At 36.5% G+C, this 21,259-nt stretch overlaps 1 protein-coding gene across 1 annotated transcript in view; it reads right to left on the reverse strand.

The window, feature by feature from the left end:
* The window catches only part of LOC126152233 (spermatogenesis-associated protein 13), a 142,888-nt gene that overhangs the window by 56,018 nt on the left and 65,611 nt on the right, over positions 1-21,259 (reverse strand). The window contains exon 3 of the mRNA XM_049915994.1: positions 19,073-19,215. Coding sequence (XP_049771951.1) covers positions 19,073-19,215 — 143 coding nt within the window. The remainder of the gene's footprint in view (positions 1-19,072; positions 19,216-21,259) is intronic.

Consider the following 21,259-nt stretch of genomic DNA (forward strand, 5'->3'; position numbering starts at 1 on the left):
ATGTTTTCAAGGAATTTCAACACTTGCATATTTATATATACCACTTAACAAAACTTGTTCTACGGAATTACTCAGTGAAATGATACGTGCTACCATGAAGCAGAAGAAAACATTCTAGTGCAATAGTAGCTGAAGTAAAAGGATAAGAAATCAGAAATGCAACATTACCAGTTAGAAGCAAATCACACGTTTTACTTAAAATTGACCGAATGGGATGAAAACATAAAAAATTTTAAAAAGAGAGTGACTTGTTCTTATGCTGGTAAACAGAAAATAATACGAGAAAAATATAAATGAAACTGTTAAAGTGCTGATACAAAAATGTGAAAGGTATGTATACAAACTAGCAAAGAAAAACAGTAACATGTAAAATAGTGCTAGGGAATACATTGCAGTGATTGAATGTGAGGACCTACCCAATCCACACCAGTTACAGCAATTTTGTCTACAATATGCAACATATAATTATGGCTGTGTATTGTTTTGTAAGCTGTATTATTTATATGTCAGAGTAAGAAAGAAAAACTGTATCATTGTTTTAGATATATCCCTACTATACAGACATACATAAGTATGATCCATTAGTTTCTCTATTCACAAGCAAAAGTTTTTCGATCACCATTTTAAATTGTCAAATCAATTATTAATGTTTTAATTAATTAAAATGTGTACTGAATCTCTGGAAGCATCTAATCTCTAAAAAGTTAAAACTGTAAATAGCTGTAAGAATGAGTAACTTAACAAAAGTGGGGAATGCACATAATTATCATACGAAATAACTATATCCCAGTTTGTGAATCTTCATCAGCCTGGCCAGCCACTTCTGTATTACTATTTACACCAAAGCATATTTTCCAATGGCATTACATTTTTTCATTAACACGAAGTATTTATTGCAAGATCTGAAAAACACTACATATACAAAATGAGAGAGAAGTTCTGTCTTACTGTACAGGATGTTTACTGAAAAGTCAAATAGTTCCGTAATTATTACCCCGAATTTTCTAATGGAAATACAATTTACTATCTATATTTGCACCAATTGTTTTGAAGTGAGAAAAAGTGCCCAAATGATTCTGGACTGACTCATACACATTTTGAACTGGTCAGAGAATTTTTTTATATCACTGGTGCCTTACTGCACATTATTTATGGTCTAATCTCGCCAGACAGTGCATACACTTGTGAGATTCTATTTTTCTTAAGATGTTTTCATGATTCTGCAATAACTGAAATGCTTGGTGAAAAAAGAGAAAATAATCAAAATCAGCTTCTAATTCAATTATAAACACAGTAAGCACACAGCTGCTACATGGGACATCTCTTATTTGTACCACGGGGTGCAATATCTTAATGTAGGGTCAAACCAGGCAAGTATCTAAATATATGAAAGAATCATGAAATGATCACAAAAATTAATGAAAATTACCACTCAGCTAGAAAAGCAGAATGGCCTGAATACACTAAATAAAATGTTTTTGTAATGATGAGATTAACAGGAAATCAGCAGGGGCAACACTCATTCCCCATTTCCTGAACAATAATCTGCACATCTTGGTCCTGGGTGCAGAGAGCTTCAAAAAATTATGTTATGGCACTTTTTTTTTCTTCTTACCTACTTTATCTCTACCATACCACTTGCATGAAATATGCTTCCTTAGAATAAAACTTCAACAAGAAACAGAAAAAAAAATTTTAACTCACTGACATCATGATGATACCACAAAATATTGCTAGCCTGCTAACACTAGTAAATATTCCAAGGCACTTCTAACAGTGGGATTTCCACTGAAATAGTCTGCGCATGGCTATTTATTTGAAGATGTTAACAGAGGTCATATTTAATTTATGATAATTTTGATACCTTTCTTTCGCTCAAAGCCTTATATTTTTATATATGGAGGAATTTTTGTCCAGTAGATACGACTTTACTGTAATTCTACAATAGAGTTAGTTCTTTTCACCCACTGAAGCCTATTGGATGTGTAGCTAGCTGATGTTACAGCACAGAGAATGTTTTCAACTCGACAGGTTACAAAGGTTTCAATCAATGTTACCTTAATGTTGCACGATTAAACTACAGTCTACTCAACAAGACAGCAATGCCATGGCGACACTAGTCTTCTCATTTTGCACTTCCACTGGCTTTCAAAAGCAATTGAGTTCCATTAAACTCTTTTGTTCTGATGGAAATTAAGTGTATCCTCTGCTTATATTACTGACAATCATTTATTCACTACAAAATGAAAATCAACCCAAGTTGAGGGCCTTTAATAGGTCAATTTTAGATAATCACTCACTACGATGTTTTTCTGTGGGAGTTCCTGTAAAGAATTCAAATACGACACTTGCACAACAAAAAAATTTTGGTGTTCATGATATATATTATTCTTTATACTTCATGCCACTAGTAAAAGAATATAAATTCCACTTGCGATTTTATTAATTTTTCTGAAATTTTTATTTTATTCTTAAATGCAATATGAATGTAAATTTTAGACAAGATATTGTCATGCTCTTTATTTCAAATACTAAATTCAAGCAATACACAAATCAACAAAAATTATATCATATACAGTTCTCACTGGAAGCAAGCTCCTTTAAACTTCAAACAAAATTTCGCCTTCAATTTACTTACAGTAATTATCTACATCGAGTGTTACTCTTGAATATTGACTTTTCATCACTCAGTTAACAGATGACATAAACAGAATGAGTTGTTTATTTATTCTTTGCTTGACTTAATGCAAATAATTTTAATATAATACTGACAAGCTTCTATAAAAGCTGATATTAGGAGGGCATTTTATTCCACAAAAAACAAAACAAGATCAAAGCAGTTTTAAGGATTTTTTCTGGCAAGTAACATTTTTATGAGACTGAAATCTCCGTTACATTAGGGAAAAAAATGAAAATAAGTAATGATATCATTTCATCATCTAATATTAGAATTTTATATTGGTCACAATAAGTGTACATTATTTGTGCTGAAAGACAAGTTCTTTTCTTGTGTATGACTTACATTACAGTGGCTATATGCCCTTCTATCTAACAATAGGTTATGATTAATGCTAAGTGATAATTTAATAACAACAACATGATTTACAATGAAGAGTGTGTTTACATCATTTAAACATGTAACAAGTTTGAATGTGTAATGAGGTGAACACGCTACATGAGTATGGTTACATAAGGTGAATCCACAAACCCATTTTGTTATGGTTTGGATCCACAGCAAATTTCAAGATATTTATTGGTTTAATCTTTTACTGCAGATAACTTACTTTCCTGGCTTATTTAAAGCTGTATACAGCTTTAAGCAGTTAATCACTATTACGGAAAAGCAAACAAGGAAAGACTTCACAGATATTTGCCAGCAAAGCTGTGATGTGTTATAATGTTTTCCATTAAGTAAAATAGATATTTCCTTAATAATTACAATAGATGAAAATTTTAAACATTTTTAGTTCTGCACTTGTATACAGTAAAACACCACTCACCATTAAACATTAAAATGTTTCCACAATACATCCAGCTGTTCATTCCTGATCAGACAATTGCTTATAATTACCAAATTATTCATCTTCTCTTTTCCAAATGTAATTAAAATGTAGGTGTTGTGTTAACGAACTGAAGTAATTGTTTCTTATTTTGACACTGATTGTATCTCTTTCTTTTACTTGTTTTTACAAATGTTAACCCATTATAATGAAGAAGTTTGACAGTGTAAGTATTAATTTGTTTATTCGTTCATATAGAGCATGCATTTCAAGGCGGATAGTAAACCAGGCACATCCTTTTCTTGGATACGTTCATATGAGTACAACAAGCTCTGCAAGGCGTGCATGAAACACAAAAAAGTCATTCCTTTTAGCTTTCAGAATCATGAAATAGAGAATAAAATTGTAAAAGCAAGACAGGCGCAGCAATATTACTAAAACAGAATGGCTGACTGGCCATGTGAAGAATATTTATGCCACCATCAAATCCAAACAATAACATTCTTATTATTAATTACTACTATCAACTAAAGTCAAAATAGACTAAAGATATTCAGAATTCTGAATACCCTAACTGCTTTCCTACATCCTGGCCAGCCAGATTCTTGCCAGAAAACAAGTTAAATATGCAGACAACACACTAAAATATGTATTGAAAAGTTCAGACAAAATAAAGTGACTGTCTGCAAGGCAATTTAATTCCAGACATCTAATATATATTAATTGTAATCATTGTTCTGCACGTTCAATAAAACTGTATCTGGCAAGAGAATAATATTTTTAAATAGAATACTGCACTATATGTGCTGCTAACAAACATTTTTCATAATAATTTGGCATGAAAAGAAACATACACTACTAAAATCTCAATGACAAGTTAAAATCTGAAATTATACATGCTTGTTTTAAAAAGAAAGCTGAAGAAATGAATAAACATATACCAAGAAAGCTTTTAAATTCAATACAATGTAACATTTAGGAAGTTGGTTCCAGATTATCAAAATATTCTCAGTATCATGACAACAAACTGCAGAAAATTGGAGTGGCAATTATTTTCCATTCCCTTTCTTTATTACCACCCTCCCTCTCCCTTATTCATTAAAATTGCGTCTAAGATGCCTGCAATGTAAAATACTTATTCTCTACTGACAATATTATGAAAGGATAGATTGCTACTTACCATATAGAGGAGAGGAGATGTTGATTTGCAGACAGGCGCAATAAAAAAGATTTCCCCCCCCCCCCCCCCCCCCCCACACACACACACAACGACCACCACCACTGTCCCTGACCACTGAGGCTGGCCAGTGGTCATGTGCGTGTGTTTGCTTTAATGTGTGTGCTTAAAACTTAAATGTACAGGAATCTTTTTGTTGTGCCTGTCTGTAACTCTTTATCTCCTCCATATGGTTAGCAGCAATCTATCCTTTTCATAATACTGTTGTTATTCCTTCCTAGATTTTTCCATTGTTTGATTTTATCCCCTACTGAATCAATTTATGTTTCCTAACTGCTCTCTAGAGATACTCAACTAGCATCATGATTTGCCAAGGAATTTAACTACAAAAACGTGCCGTAAGTGGATTTTTCATTGTGTAGTTACTGAAAATATTATATAAAAGTCAAACACTGAAACAAAATACATAATGAAATTACTACTAGAAAGTGTAAGTTACAGTAACCTACAGCTGATTGTGCAGTAAATGACTGCTTGGATTTTTTCCTCACTGAGAATATGAAATAATTCATAACCTACCAGTCCAGTGAACTAGCAGGGAGTGTTGATTCTAATGCTTGCATGGAATGGGGAAGAGGTGTAGAATGCAAATTAATGAGAAGATTGTTTAAAGAAAATTTTACTTGGAATCCTCGGTAGTAAGTCTGGGCAACTGATAGGGGAAGAAACAAAGAAGCCTCATGCTAAATCGGACACAAACTAAAAAATTCTATTGGTATTATGATTCAATGTAGTTCCATTTCACATACTGCTTACAATTTCTGAAGGAACAGAATGAAATACAAATGTGAAACAACAACAGCAGCATAGATATCTAGGAATAAGGAAAAATGTGACAGAAATAGACATAAAATGAGCAAACACAGTAAAGAAAACCATAAATACTAAGTTAACTGGAACACAAAGAAAACTCAGTAAATAGTTAAATCAATGCTAATAAAATGAAAACATATGTTAATGGAAATAAATCAAATTTTATTGAAATAAATAGAACATAACTGTCAAATGACACAGTAGTACTTGATCTGAAGTACTCCTGTCTATAGCATCAAAGACTGTGTCTTGGGGAAGTTCACAACACAGTGATTTCATTTTCAGTAAAAATGTGCCAGTACAACAGTTACATGCAAAATTTGAGCAGTCAGCTATCTGGCACACGAAATTATGTGATTTTTTGCTTACAATGTTGTTCATAATTTTTGACAAGACTTAGAGAAATACAGCTTTTTTTGCAACTGCTTCTTGGTTTTAAGTGCTTAACACTTTATATGATGCAGTAGTCACGAATGGGGGAGAAAGAATTTATGGCAAAAATTGACTAAAAGAAGGGATCAGTTAATATGATATATCCTGAGGCAACAACACATCATCAATTTGGTCCTGGAAGGAAATGTGAGGGGGATGGAGATTTAAGAAAAAGATAAATGCTTGGATAAGAAAGCATGTTCAAATGGATGTAGGCTGGAGCAGCTGTGCCAATATGAAGAGGCTTGCACGGGGGCAGACTGAAGTGGAAAGCTGCATCAAGCCAGTCTTCAAACAACAACAACAACAGTCATCAATAATTACTGTGGGCATAAAATTACAAGACGTGATTAAGGTATATGGAATCCATGGACCAAGTTACAGCTGTGTTTAACTACTAAAACAAATGCTTCAGACTGCAATTTTCTCAACAACTTGTGGTTCCATTTCTCATATAAATGTAAATGTGAGGGATAAGGGCAATTATTTCTCTATTTCAAAAGCAATGGTAGTTAGAACAGGTCTAATACTACTTAACACAACTGAAGATAATAGATTTTTGGCTTTCAGACCTGCATCTGGTGCATTACGCACAGTCGTGAAGAGGAAAAAGTGCTAACAAAATAAAGAAAAGTTGTTTTATCAGTGAGAAGATGAGAAGACTTATGGGCTCATTTTTTATCCGTTGGTTAAGGACAGTAACTGGCTAAGTTCCTCGTGTCTAATTCTTCATCTGGTCTTCCCAACTTCCACAACATTGTTATTAGTCTTTTAACTTTCACGATTCTGTTCACTTAATATTATCTTCTCTAAGTAAGCCTCTACCATACACTTCTCTTTGTTATTGTAGTCCTCACTTTTTTTGTTTGCAAACTATTACTGTTCCTGTTTACGTTTCCCTTTTCTAAAACACTGATGTGAAAGGAAAAAAGCTTTATAGGAAACAAACTAATAACAGGATATTTGTGATATTAAGACATCATGCAACAGCACATCTTAGATTAATCTTCAGACACAAAATATTGTTACTAATATTTTAATATATCAGCTATGTGACAATACCATGATCCCTCTAAACACCAAGAGCTGAAACTGTAAGTGCCATGCAAACTCACTCAGTGATAAGAAGTGAAAAATTACTATAACATAAAAATGACTAAAATAGTACAGCATACTTAAAAATTAACCTTATCCCACATGACATTTGTAAGGAGGATACTGAGAAAGCAAATGACGTCACCGACAGTGAGCAAAACACTGCTTCCTCCAGTTAGCACCTACTGATATCATTAACTAAGCTACAATGTTGACAGCATTTTCACCCTTACTTTTTTATCAGTGAATGAAAAACTGAACTTTTATATTGATTTTGTTATCAGTTAAACTTGTTTTCTAGCATCATCCATCCACCTCAAGCCTACAATCATTTTCTCTACACAGTCAACATTATTAGCGGGTAAACATAGTTTGTTTCCTGTTCAACTGGCATCAGTACTGTCACAACAAAAGCAAACATTCCAAGCAGACCAACAACACACATAAAAAGCACATTCAGATTTCAAAGATTTCAGAAACATTTTAATAATCCCGTTACCATGAGAAAGGTTAACACAATAAATGTTAAAAAGAGAGACTATGGAGTACAGGTGCTGTGGGAATGGTAAATCACTCCAAAAAATGTTGAGACTTTTTCTGCCACTTCTTGACATGTTGCCTGTTGGCACTCATCACAGAATTTTTGCTAGATAGTCATTTAGTGGATTTTCTGACAACATTAGCAAATGGTGTCAGTGAACACATGAAAAAATACATGGGATGAGTATAGTCTGAAGATCCCAAGTTCATTAGTTTACTAGTATTTCTGAAACCTTTCCTGCAGTCTTACAAGATCAAGTCTTTTTCATTCATCACGAATTTACCCATCATATCCCTTATTTCCCATATTTCCTACCTCTCTTCTTCGCAATGAAATACTTTTTAAAAATATGAAATCTAGATATTAAATTAGCATATTTCTTGTACCAAGACTGCTCCAGTTGTCCCTCTCTTAGCAAATCAGTGTTAGTATTCATTTTTGACTTGCATATTCCAAATTACATGTAATGTTTCTTTAATATTCGTTTCCTTAAAGAGAATTTCTTGTCATTGGCTAGCCACTAATCTTTCTCACATTCATCATCTCATATTGTTTCATTGTTACACAGAATATTAGAAAATTAAAAAATTATTATTTTTTAAATCAATGGAGGTGTATCTATACAGTTTGCACATAGTAAACCCACTGAGGAAAGACAAAGCTCCAAAATTCATGTCCCTTCCCATTAACAGAGAAACTGCAACGTTTTGCAATACTGTTGTCAAACTAGAAGATAACTTACGCCAAGTTCTTGTGTCTGCTTAACAGACTCATTCATTTCTAAAACTGAAGCATTGTTTCCTAAACAACACAACTCACTCCTTTTACAACCTCTGGCACACAGCAGAACTGAACAGTTTGTCCTGATATCATGTCATGTCATTAAAACTTCACCAATTTCATCCCCTTCAATACAAATTTCAATGACTGATTTAATTCATACACATCCCTCATGGTGGGATAAGTAAGTCTCCCACTGCCTCCATTCCACTAGGGTGTGATTTGCATACACCTCATGCGAACCTCTGGTAGTTGTTGTGTATAAAAATACTATGAGGAAAAATAAGTGAAAATGAATGTATGAGTCAGGTGTAGGTAGTCAAATGAGGTAAGGTGTTTATTATCAAAAAAGTGGTAAATCTGGGGGTGAGTCTATCGAGCACATATATTCAATTGTCACAGCATGTTCATTCCAAATATGAAAGCCAAAATTTGTTATTAGCAGTACCTCGGACATAAAAGGAGTATTCACTTACCTGTTGCTGAAAAAGGACACAATTGGAGAAAAGTCTCATAAAATTATTTCTTAGGTTTTTGTTTTGCCCCTATTTCTCACTGAAATACCTGCTTTTAAAGTTCAGCAAGACAGAGATTTAACAACTTTTTTCCCCTCCCCTCCTCTCCATCTGTGTGTGTGTGTCAGGCCCATTCCCATGGCTGTTTTACTAACTGGTAAGAATATACTTCATCTACCACTTACATTACATGTGAGTAAATCTTATTCATGTGTACTCAAGTGTAAATAGTCAACTAAACACTGTCTCTAATCCTAAAAATCATTCAATACATTTACATGCACAAATTTTGAAACATAATCTGTTTTCTCGGGAAGTAAATAGTAGATATTTCTGGCTGAGAAACAGTGTCACAATTGTGTATGACGTATTACACACTAAAATTTGCAAGCATTTGTAGCACTAAAATTTGATCTTTATAACTACAAATTTGAATCACACAATTGTTATATGTTATGTTTTTAAAAATATTACATTTGTCTCTCGAAAGAACAAAATCAGTATACACATATTTATATAGTCTGAATTGATGGTTTTCCCACTTAGAAGGTGCCAAATGAAGTGATTAGGTTCAATGCAAGTATCCTCTTAACAATGTTGAAGAGTTGAACACCAAAAATGAGGTCTGAAGGAGTTTGTTTTGCTCTGCCCAGTGTTACACCTTGCACGATTTTATCATGGTCAAACACCATAAATGAAAATTCATTTTTAAATCAGTATATTTTGTGAGAAAGACAGAACACCAGAAAAAGTAAAACTCAAACCTAAAAGTACACAAATTGCATTATTCTACTGCTGTTAACAAAAGCAAACCAATGACAAAAACAGCTTCAAGTTCAGGAACATGACTAACATTCCTTTGGTGAACAAGGTGAGCTTAAAATACTATGCCATATACAGCTCCAGCGTTCCCCTTATATTTTTGGCAATATACTGTTTAATGGTATTATTCCTTCATTGGTGCTGCCTTTTCAGACTTATGATGTGATGCAGTGATTAGAACTGGGCAGCAAATTGCTGGTGACCACAAAGGCTATCTGAAGCAACAACTCCCTTTAAGATAAATGGAAGACTAAATTTCTCTTGTAAGCAATGTGATGTAAAAACTAGTAGCCTTGTCTGATGTAAATTTAAAAGAAGGAAAGAAGATTGAAAAAATTAGGTTGTAATGCTGTGTTGATAAGGAGGGCATCTGAAATGCAGCACAAGCTTGGACGAAACAAGGGTGGGCAAAAAATTCATGATGGTCTTTGGAATAATACCATTATGGGATTTGCCTCAGATGGTTTTAGGAAACCATAAGGAATCTGTATCGCAGCAGCCAGGTTAGGATTTGAGCTCCAATCCTTACAAATGCAAATCCAGTGACTTCAGCACTGCGCCACCTCGCCGGTAGGAAGTTTAAAATGTAATGCCTTCGTGACAATGAGGTCATTAGTAAGGGAGAGTAAATTGGGCATGGAATCGCTGGTAGCATTTTCAAATTTTCTTTTAAACAATTTATGGAACTGTAACTTTCCCTTCAAGGATGTAACCTTTCAATCAAACAAACCATACAAAATCTCATTTTAGATTTCTGATGATGATCCCAACCTCTTTCCTTTCAAATGTGCAGTGCACGAGCCTCTTTCTGCTGAAGATAAAGACAGAAAGAGATTATTAAGAGGCAGTTGTGACGTCAAACATAAGAAGAAATGGACTGAGCTTATCCAGATTGGGAGGAGACAATTCTGAGAGAAAATCATGAATTTTCCATTTGAGGAATAATCAGGATTCTGGAGCTGCTTCTAGCTGAGACATGTCATTCCATCTCTGTGTCCACATTCTTTATTTAGGTATTTCCATAGACATATCAGCATATTTATCTTTTAATTGTTCCTTTTCTTATTTATTTTCTATTATTTAATTTATAAAACCTACCAAATCTAAGACTCTAGCAACTTCGCATTTTCTGCTGACTACTTGGCTCTAGCCACATAGACAATGATTTCCTATATTATTGCAGAAAGAATGTGTCAGGATCCTAATGAAGAATAGTTTGGGCAAATGAGCGAAAAAATGAGAATAAAAGCTAAACCACCTTAATAAGACCTCACTTCAAATAAAAAACAGACATATGAATGATCCAGCTAATTAGTTTACTTGTATAAATGATTGATTTTATCAATAGTAAATATACACTGCAGTATAATTATGTACACAAGAATAGATCACAATTCGCCAAACACAGGTGTTGAACAATGCACACACCTGCAAAAATGATGATAAACAGTTTTGTAATTTTCTGCTGACTGCACAGAATTTTCCATAGTGACGGAAAAATTTCCTGGATTATGCATAGTTTATCCTCTTTTTCTACTCTGTTTGTTGCTCTGTACCTCTTTTATTTGGTGAACAGTAATCTACCATATTATACATAATGGTACTGTATTTGATCAATTTTGAAGTCCCCTTTAAATTAAACATGTTTTTCAATATTTTTAAGAAAAGTAAGTGACATCTTTGTTTATTAACAAATAAAAGACCAAGGACCAAGTAAAAAAGATAAATACTAAACACCTGATTCACTTCAAACAATTGTATGAGCATGAATTTTACTGAATGTTGTTTATCTGATAACTTATAGCACAACAAACACCTATCAGGATTCTGGGGCACCTCATGATTCCTGTTTATTTATGGATGAACTCAGCAACTGAGTTACACTTCAAAAGGCGAGATACCATGCAAGAATTGAAACAGTCTATCATAAATTCAATGCGCCATGCATGCTTTTGCTGCAGAAAGAATGTATGTGCTCTCAGTGCCAAAATCTAAAACATGCACGAGCAAATTAGTATACTGAATTTTACCCACTTTGTGATAGAAAACTCAAAAATATTGAAACTTTTTTTTTTCTTAAATGAAAGTGTGAAAATTATGCTGACTGTGAGAAGGGGAAGGCACGCCTTGCAATTTCTTCAACACTCGTTCACTTTGCAACATGCTGTCCCTCTTACATGCATTTTGAGAGAACTACTCTTGGGATTCCACTAGACAGGCTATGGACTGACAGTTCTGGTACCAAATCCCCCTCCCCCTCCAGTGGTAAAGACCTGTAATAGTGGGATCAATGATAATTTCAAGATCATTAATTCCACACAAATAGCTATAACTATAGCAAAAACCAGTGGAGAGAGACGGACTGTCATTCAACAAGAGGTCTTTTCGTGCTGTCAGTCACTGAGCATAATTAATAGTACTTAATAGGCAGTCTACAGTGCTACTCATAGTTCAACTCTGAACACTACTGCATCAAACAGGAGAGCATAACCACAACCAAGACAAGCTCAAATAATACTTGGATCAAGCATATTTAAAATACTGGAATTGGTGAAGTCTCTGTAGTGACAATGGAGCAGAAAAAGACCACTTGTAAGTGAAAAACCTATAAATTTCAAGCAACATATTTAATAAGAAATCTTTAGTTATTTAAGGAACAAATTGATTCTGAATTAAGGAGCACAATAAATTTCTTAGGAGAGAGGAGTAATGGAAAATTTGGAAGACTACAAATTACAGGCTGACATAAGCTCACTGTTCATTTATCATGTGCAAAGATATATTCTGTATGGATATAAACAGTGCTGTACACACTGGCCAACAAAATTCAAATTTTCTTAGTGGAGACAAGAGTTAACGAGTTGGACAAATGGGTCATTGCTCAGTTTGTAAAGAAAGTGTTATTATTGCTATAGCTTAACATTAAACTGTTGGCACTTCAATGTCGTATTCATACTTCCAGAACAAATTAATAACCGCAGAGCTTCCTATCTTTCTCCCACATCTGTCTATCATGAAAAGGTACATGACTTAAACAAACAATCTATAAAATACCTTTTCTCAATATAAAGAGCTCCACTACTCATCATTAGACTGCTTGGTAGGAGTGCATCAGGTGAATTCAACAAATCCAAGTGTGAGAGCTAAAACTAAGGTGTTGCACATCATAATGAAGACTGCTCTCACAAATCCTACGAGCTCTTTTGACAACAGGAGTTAAATCTTGTGACTGATTGATACATCAGAAAACATGGGGTCTGTTCTGAGGTGAACAAATACTCCACTTGCCAGGCTAATGAGGTACCATGTCTACGAAACACTTTACTTACGTTATCCACGTTAACAAAACATTTAAACAATCAAAAGTCTGGGTTGGAATAACAACAGTATTATGAAATCACCCTATAGATGACACATTCAGTTGCAAAAGGCATGATGAAAAGACTGTTGCCCACTGATCTTTTGGTCAAAGCCTTTTTCAGAAAAGAAACGAACAAACACACGCACGCACGCACGCACATTCACACAAGCAGGCCCACATCATGAACACATGACTGCTATCTCCAGCCTCTCTGGACAGACTGCAACTGTCAAGTTGAACGAAAGTGGCAACCCAGAGTGGGGCATGGAACGGGGTGAGATATTAGGGTACAGGTGGGAGGAGAGGAGAGCACTGTCTGGCAGAGCATGCAGTGACTAGAAGGTGATGGGCTAAGGCTGCCACACACAGTGTCAGGAGATTATGGGGGAGAGGGAAGGGGGAGGTGGGAAATGGGGAGCAGGAAAGGAGAAAAGTAGAGAGGATGAAAAGACTGGTGGATGCATTAGCAGAAAGTGGTGCACAATGAGGGTGAGGGGATGTGATTTGGGAGGAGGTGATAAGACAGAGGGAATCCCAACTGTTCGGTGAAGGGTGTGGGGACAATAGGTTAAAGTAGGTTAAGGGCAGGGCAATTTAGAGAATGGTGAATGTTTTTATAAGGACAACTTCTATCTTTCCGGTTCACAAAAGGTGGTAATAGAGGGCAGAATCCAGACGGCACGGGTTGTGAAACTGTCACTGAAATCAAGCATGTTATGTTCGGTTTCACATTGTGCCACAGGATGGTCCACTCTGCTCTTGGCCACAGTTTGGGGGTGACAGGACAGCTGGGTGGTGCTACACCAATATAAAAAGCTGGTATATGCCATGACTGCTTTCACAGGTCGCCCAGCCTCTGAAGGGGTAGGATAAGACTAAGATGGGAGTAGTGCTGGGTGGGTGGATTGGGCAGGTATTACATCTGGATATACCACAGGGATATGGTAGCTGTGGCAAGGGGTTGGGATTGGGAGTGGCATATGAATGGATTAGGATGTTATGAATTTAAGTGGGTGATGTAACACCACTTTTAAGAGGTGTGGGAAGCAATCTTGGGTACGATGTCCTTCACTTAACAGCATGATGAAAGTTAATAGCGTTCTGACACGTCTACCTTGTCCTGCCACCTTCCAGCTCCTGCATCATCTTTACGGTGGCTTTAGAGAAAATCTCAGTTCAATTGTACGTTAAGTTCTCCAGTCACACTGTAATCATCCAACAATCAATTGGGAAAATTACAGTTAGTTAATGGTGGGTGATACGACATCCTGAGAAACATTACCCTGCCTTCTCTGAAAACTACCTAGAACATATAGTATGGAAGCTCACTCATGAAGGAAATACGTTGGATCTAATGGCAACAAAGAGAACTGATCTCTTTGAGGATATTCGCATTGAAACTGACACCAGCGACCATGACATGGCTGTGGGGACAATGATTACCAAAGTACAAAGAATGACTAAAACAAGCAGAAAGATATATATGTTCAGTAAGAAGACAAAGATTAGTAGGTCATATCACAATGCTCAACGGAGAGCAACAAAATCCAGAGGAACCACAGCTCAAGTTTAAAAGAATAGTTGATCGTGCACGAGCTAATTATGTACCCAGTAGAATAGTTCGTGATGGGAAGGACCTTCCATGGTATACAGTCACTGTAAAGAAATTCCTCAAGAAACAGAGACTACTGCATAATAGGTGTGTAACAAAGCATAGGACTATAAACACAGAGATACTGAATGAAAAGTGTCTGGCTGTCAAAGACCAGCAATGTGCAAAGCCTTCATGTACTACCATAGTAATGAACTGTCAAATGAACTTTCATGAAACGCAAAGAAATTCTAGTCGTAAAGGCTGTTAGTGGCACCAAACTTAAGTGTCCAGTCCTTAGCAAACAAGACAAAAGCAAAAGATGAAATGAAATGTTTAACTCATTTTAAAATGTTCCTTTACAAAGGAAAACCCAAGAGAGTTGTCCTAATGTAATCCTTGTACCACTGAAAAGATGAGCGAACTAAGTGTTAGTGTCAATGGTATTGAGAAACAGCTGAAATGCTTAAAAATGAATGAAGTTCCAGGGCCCACGTAAATCCCTATCAGATTCTATACTGAATTTGTGGCCCCTCTTCTAACTGTAATCGACCGTAGATCCCTCGAACAAAAAACAGTACCCAGTAGTTGGAAGAAAGCACAAGTCACACCCATCTACAAGACGGGTAGTAGAAGGGATTCATGAAGCTGCCATCCATTATCCTTACCACCGATTTGTTGTAGAATCTTAGAACAAATTCTGAGCTCAAACATAATGGGGTATCTTGAACAGTAAGGCCTGCACCATGCCAACCAGCTTGGATTCTACAAACATCAATTATGTGAAACCCAACCCACACTTTTCTCAAATGAGAAGCTTTGGATCAAGGCAGGCAGACAGGTAGATGCAGTAGTTCTTGATTTCCGAAAAGCATTTGACTCAGTACCACAAATACGCTTACTGTCAAAAGTACGATCATATGGAGTATGAAGTGGAATTTGTGACTGGATTGAGGACTTTTTGGTAGGGAAGACACAGCACATTGCCTCTGATGGAGCGTCATCATCAGATGTAGAAGTAACTTTGCATGTACCCCGGGGAAGTGTGTTGAGGTCCTTACTTTGTATATTAATGAGTTTGTAAAAAATATTAATAGTAACTTCAGGCTTTCTGCATATCATGCACAGATCTATAATGAAGTACTGTGTGAAAGAAGCTGTGTAAATGTTCAGTCAGATCGTAATAAGATTTTGAAGTAGTGCAAAGATTGGCAACTTGATTTAATGTTCAGCAATGTAAAATTGTGCACTTCAAAAAATGGAAAACGTAGTAGTGTACGATTACAATATCAATAAGCCACAGTTGAAATCAGACAACTCATACATGAGACATGAAATGGAATGATCACACAGGTTCAGTCATGCGAAAAGCAGGTGCTAGACTCCAGTCTATTGGTAGAATACTGAGGAAGTGCAATCAGACTACAAAGGAGACTGCCAACAAATCACTAATGCAACCCATTCTGGAATATTACTTAAGTGTGTGGGTCCTGTACCACACAGGACTAACAGGGGAAATAGAACGTATACAGAGAAGAGCAGCATGAACGGTCACAGGTTTGTCTGACCTGTGGGAGAGTGTCACAGAGATGCTGAAAAAACTGAACTGGTGGACTGTTGTAGATAGATGTAAACTATCCTGAGAATATCCACTAACAAAGTTTCAAAAACTGCCTGTAAACAGTGACTATAGGATTATACTACAGCTCCCTCTGTATCACTCACAAAGTGAATGTGAGGACAATATTAGAACAATTACAGCATGCACAGAGGTGTTCAATCATTCTTCCTGCACTCCACATGTGAAAGGAAAAGGAAAAAATCCTAATAACTGGTAGAATGGGGTACACCCGCTGCCATGAACTTCACAGTAGCTTGCAGATGTAGGTATCTTCAACTTCAGAATAAATTATCATGGGGCAGCATATTGTTGTTGTTGACTTCAGTCAAAGAGTGGTTTGGTGCAGCTCTCCAAGTTAAACAATCCTGTGCAAGCCTTCGTCTCCCTCTACAATACCCTCTCCCTCCTCACTCAATACCAAATTGACAATTTCTGTTTTCTCCTATTCAAATCAGTACCTCTTTACCAGTTGTTCAACCCAACCATCTAATTTTCAACAGTATTCTGTAGCATCACATTTAAAATGCTTCCATTCTCTTCTTATTTGAACTGCTTATTCTCTATGTTTCATTCTGTATTAGACTACACTCTGTACAAATAGCTTCACAGTTTTAACAAATTCCTTATATTTCAGAAACACTTTTCTTGCTATTGCCAGTTTGTATTTTATGTCCTCCCTATTTCACTATCATCGACGCCCAAATAACGAAACTCATCAATTGCTTCTAGTAGCTCATTTTCTAATCTATGTGCATCACCTGATTTAATTCGACTTGTTTGTCTTTTATTGGTATTCACCTTATAATCTTTCTTCAATACACTATCCATTACATTCAACTGATCTTCCAAGGCATTTGTCATTTATGACAATATTACAATATTATCAGCAAGCCACAGAGTCAATAACGCCACAATTTCCTAAAGGAAGTTGATAGTGCACACACGCAAGTATGAGGATAGACAGTAGTGCATAAGTACGTTAGTACACCGGATTAAGGTGTAAATTAATTAGCTTGATATTACCACAAAAATTTGAGATGTTTTAGTTTGGATTTGGTTGAATATTTCCAGCTCATTATACTCTTTACATTTAACATACAATCAAGCTCACCAGGAGCTGCAATAAATGTTAATATCTTTGGATTTATCAGGAAGACTGTCAGATTTTGATAACTATTCAAGTGAATGAGACTTCCTGGCAGATTAAAACTGTGTGCCGGACTGAGACTCGAACTCGGGACCTTTGCCTTTTGCTGGGCAAGTGCTCTACCAACTGAGCTACCCAAGCACGACTCAAGCCCCGTCCTCACAGCTTTACTTCTGCCAGTACCTCGTCTCCTACCTTCCAAACTTTACAGAAGCTCTCCTGCGAACCTTGCAGAACTAGCACTCCTGGAAGAAAGGATATTGCGGAGACATGGCTTAGCCACAGCCTGGGGGATGTTTCTAGAATGAAATTTTCACTCTACAGCGGAGTGTGCGCTGATATTAAACTTACTGGAAGTTTCATATCAGTGCACACTCCGCTGTAGAGTGAAAATTTCATTCTAGAAACATCCCCCAGGCTGTGGCTAAGCCATGTCTCCGCAATATCCTTCCTTTCAGGAGTGCTAGTTCTGCAAGGTTCGCAGGAGAGCTTCTGTAAAGTTTGGAAGGTAGGAGACGAGATACTGGCAGAAGTAAAGCTGTGAGGATGGGGTGTGAGTCGTGCTTGGGTAGCTCAGTTGGTAGAGCACTTGCCCGCGAAAGGCAAAGTCCCGAGTTCGAGTCTCGGTCTGGCACACAGTTTTAGACTGCCAGGAAGTTTCATATCAGCGCACACTCCGCTGTAGAGTGATAATTTCATTTTAGAAACATCCCCCAGGCTGTGGCTAAGCCATGTCTCCGCAATATCCTTTCTGTCAGGAGTGCTAGTTCTGCAAGGTTCGCAGGAGAGCTTCTGTAAAGTTTGGAAGGTAGGAGACGAGGTACTGGCAGAAGTAAAGCTGTGAGGACAGGGCGTGAGTCGTGCTTGGGTAGCTCAGTTGGTAGAGCACTTGCCCGCGAAAGGCAAAGGTCCCGAGTTCGAGTCTCGGTCCGGCACACAGTTTTAATCTGCCAGGAAGTTTCATATCAGCGCCCACTCCGCTGTAGAGTGAAAATTTCATTCTATTCAAGTGAATATTTGCATTAGAAGTGTTGTCAAACAATATAGAAACTACCACTGCCTGTAATGTACGAATGCTCAGCGTTTATCACCTGCATTCTGTGCACTGCAACACGTTCTGGCGCTTATACTTAACATTCTTTAAGTCAGACTTCCTTCTTTGTTCACCAACTACATGTACTCATGCATACTAAGAAAATTTCAATAATGCAGTAACATATACACAGAGTCACAAAATTACATCCGTATTTCATGGCCGTGATTTCATATGGGAATTTTCAAATATACAGTTCAACAGAGAGAGAAAAGTGTGGAATGTACAAAAGACATGCAAGTTAATAAAGTTGTTTAAATTTTCATCCTTTTCAAGAGAGTTGTTCGCTCCCATCAAATAAAGGCAGAGGGAATTTAAAATTTCTGGTACATGCAAACACGCGCATAACCAATTAAAAACTCACTGAGCCCACTTTTCTCCGAGTAATTAAAATGGGTAGGAGGAGAACACACAGAAGATGAGACTACCACACAACAATGCACGACAAAATACGGCAGTATTTTACAAACAGTGAAGGGGGAAATATGTAAAGAATAAAGTTTTTTATCGTTATATTCAATTACCTGTGGATATCCCAGTCGGATCTGCTTGTTGGTGGTTCATCAACGTGTCCAATGGTGCCGTTCTTAGTGTGCCGAACAGATTTGGAGAGTCCTGGAGAACGCCTATACTGCCCTTCTGTTGAATTGTTCGCTTCCTTTATCGGCTGTGGAAGACAAGGGAAATGAGTAACAATATAGTCGCTGGATATTCATATTCTACATAAGAGTTATCAAAGCTATTTATCGCAATCTCTACCTTAGAAATTCCATGGAAATGTATTTCTGTTGGGTTATTCAACACATGATTCTACGAAAACTGGTGTTTTAACACTTGACAAGCGTCCGCAAGGTGTGGCTTTATGCCCACCCTAAAAAAAAAGTTTGAAAAATTCCGAAATTGTTGTTGGCTTATACTAACAACATACTTTTTAAAGAACTTACTGAATTACATGTACGATCCACAACATGAAAACATCAAAAACCACACTCTTAGCAATTCAGTAACGTGTACTACCAAACTGGGATACTTTACCAACACAAAAAAATTAAAAAGGCAAATTTCATTCATTTCTGTTGGCTTTTACTCGGAATATAACTTTTGAGTTCTGATGTGTAAGCAAGGTCGTGAACCTGAAGATATTAAATGACACTCATAATTGTCTTACAGACATAAATTTTTGGGGTCAGTTTAACCAAAAAATTCAAAACATTTAAGAATTTCGTAAAAGAAAAATAATAAATAAGTTACTTTGTTAAAATTTTAAAATTTAAAGTAACTGGCTGGTTGCAATATTTTCGAAAGGTGGTCTTAAAATACCACCCTCCCTCCCCCGTCGGTGTTCGGAAGGTTAAAAAACGCCATGCGTCGCCAGAGGGTCAACGAACATTTTGTCTGTAACAAAAGTTGTTCGCAATGACGTTATCTATCACCCATCGTTCCCAATGACGTTATCTATCACCCCTACGAGTTTCGTGCAATGAGTTTCAAACACCACATATGCAAAAGATAACAAGTAAGAAATATATCGAAACGTAACCCTGAAACGAACATATTAGTCGCCTGAATTCCCGAGTAGAATTCATCAATCTCGTCTTAACATCAAGGTTAAAATCGTTCAAAATATATTTGTAAAAAATGTTGAGACGAGGTCTCAGTATACTTTTTTTCTATTTTTAGCTTTATACTCACTGTGCATAACAAGCATTGCATGTAAATTACTGTTTTCGGAATTCCAGATGCTTTCTTTATGATCATCAAGTAGTTCGTCTTTGAAAGTTCGTAACGGCTTTCTTGGTAAATAACCTTCATGTTTCCCAGTTTATTTCCTTTGGTTCGTCATTCCGCACTAAGATAATTTTATCTAATTCATTCAATAATGGCGAGTATTTTACTCCTGAACTGGCTATATGGCGCTCTTAAACTTCAATTCAGTCTGCGCCCAAGTCAAGCTACAAGACGTAAACATTTTCCGCTTTTCGGCCAATAGCCAACTTCAGAATACCTGATTCCAGAACCAAAGCCAAATGTGAAAAGTATTGTACGAGGGTCATTCCATAAGTCATGGCAACTATGGTATATATCGTGCGAACAATAATCGCAGTAAATATAACCGAATGCCCACGGAAAACAGTGCCGAGATCAACATACACATTGCTACAGCATCCGAGGATGGCTCGCTACAGCATTTAAGTGTGACGTTGGCAGCAGTGTGCGATTTGCAGGGGGGATGGGGGGATTCCCCCCCCCTCTGCATCAGACCATCCCCTCCTCTGGTTTTAGTTTATGCATCCCAACCTGGGATGTTTATTTACCACGCACTGGAGTAAAACTTTACATATAATTTAAATTTGTGGAGCCGAACACTGAAAGTTTTTAATAAGTCTTACTATTAATATGTTTCAGTTTTCTATCATCAGAATAAGTACAGCTTTTCACAAATGTGCCTCTACTTTTTGAATTCCCCTCGTATATCTGTACCCGTATGTAGATGATTTTGTAAATAAGCTTTACCTGTAATGTACTTTTAAAGATATAACAAGGGATGGCTTTTCTGATAGTTCATACCGGTGAATAGTGAGTTTCGGCATTAACATCTATTTATAAATAGCTGTTTAACCATGCGTAACGCCACGGTCCAAGCTAGTAACATATATAATTCAACTAACCCCCTAAGACATCCCCCCCCCCCCCCCCCCCCCCACTGGTAA

This window comes from Schistocerca cancellata, chromosome 2, assembly GCF_023864275.1.
Source record: "Schistocerca cancellata isolate TAMUIC-IGC-003103 chromosome 2, iqSchCanc2.1, whole genome shotgun sequence".
In the NCBI taxonomy this organism is placed as follows: Eukaryota; Metazoa; Arthropoda; class Insecta; order Orthoptera; family Acrididae; genus Schistocerca; species Schistocerca cancellata.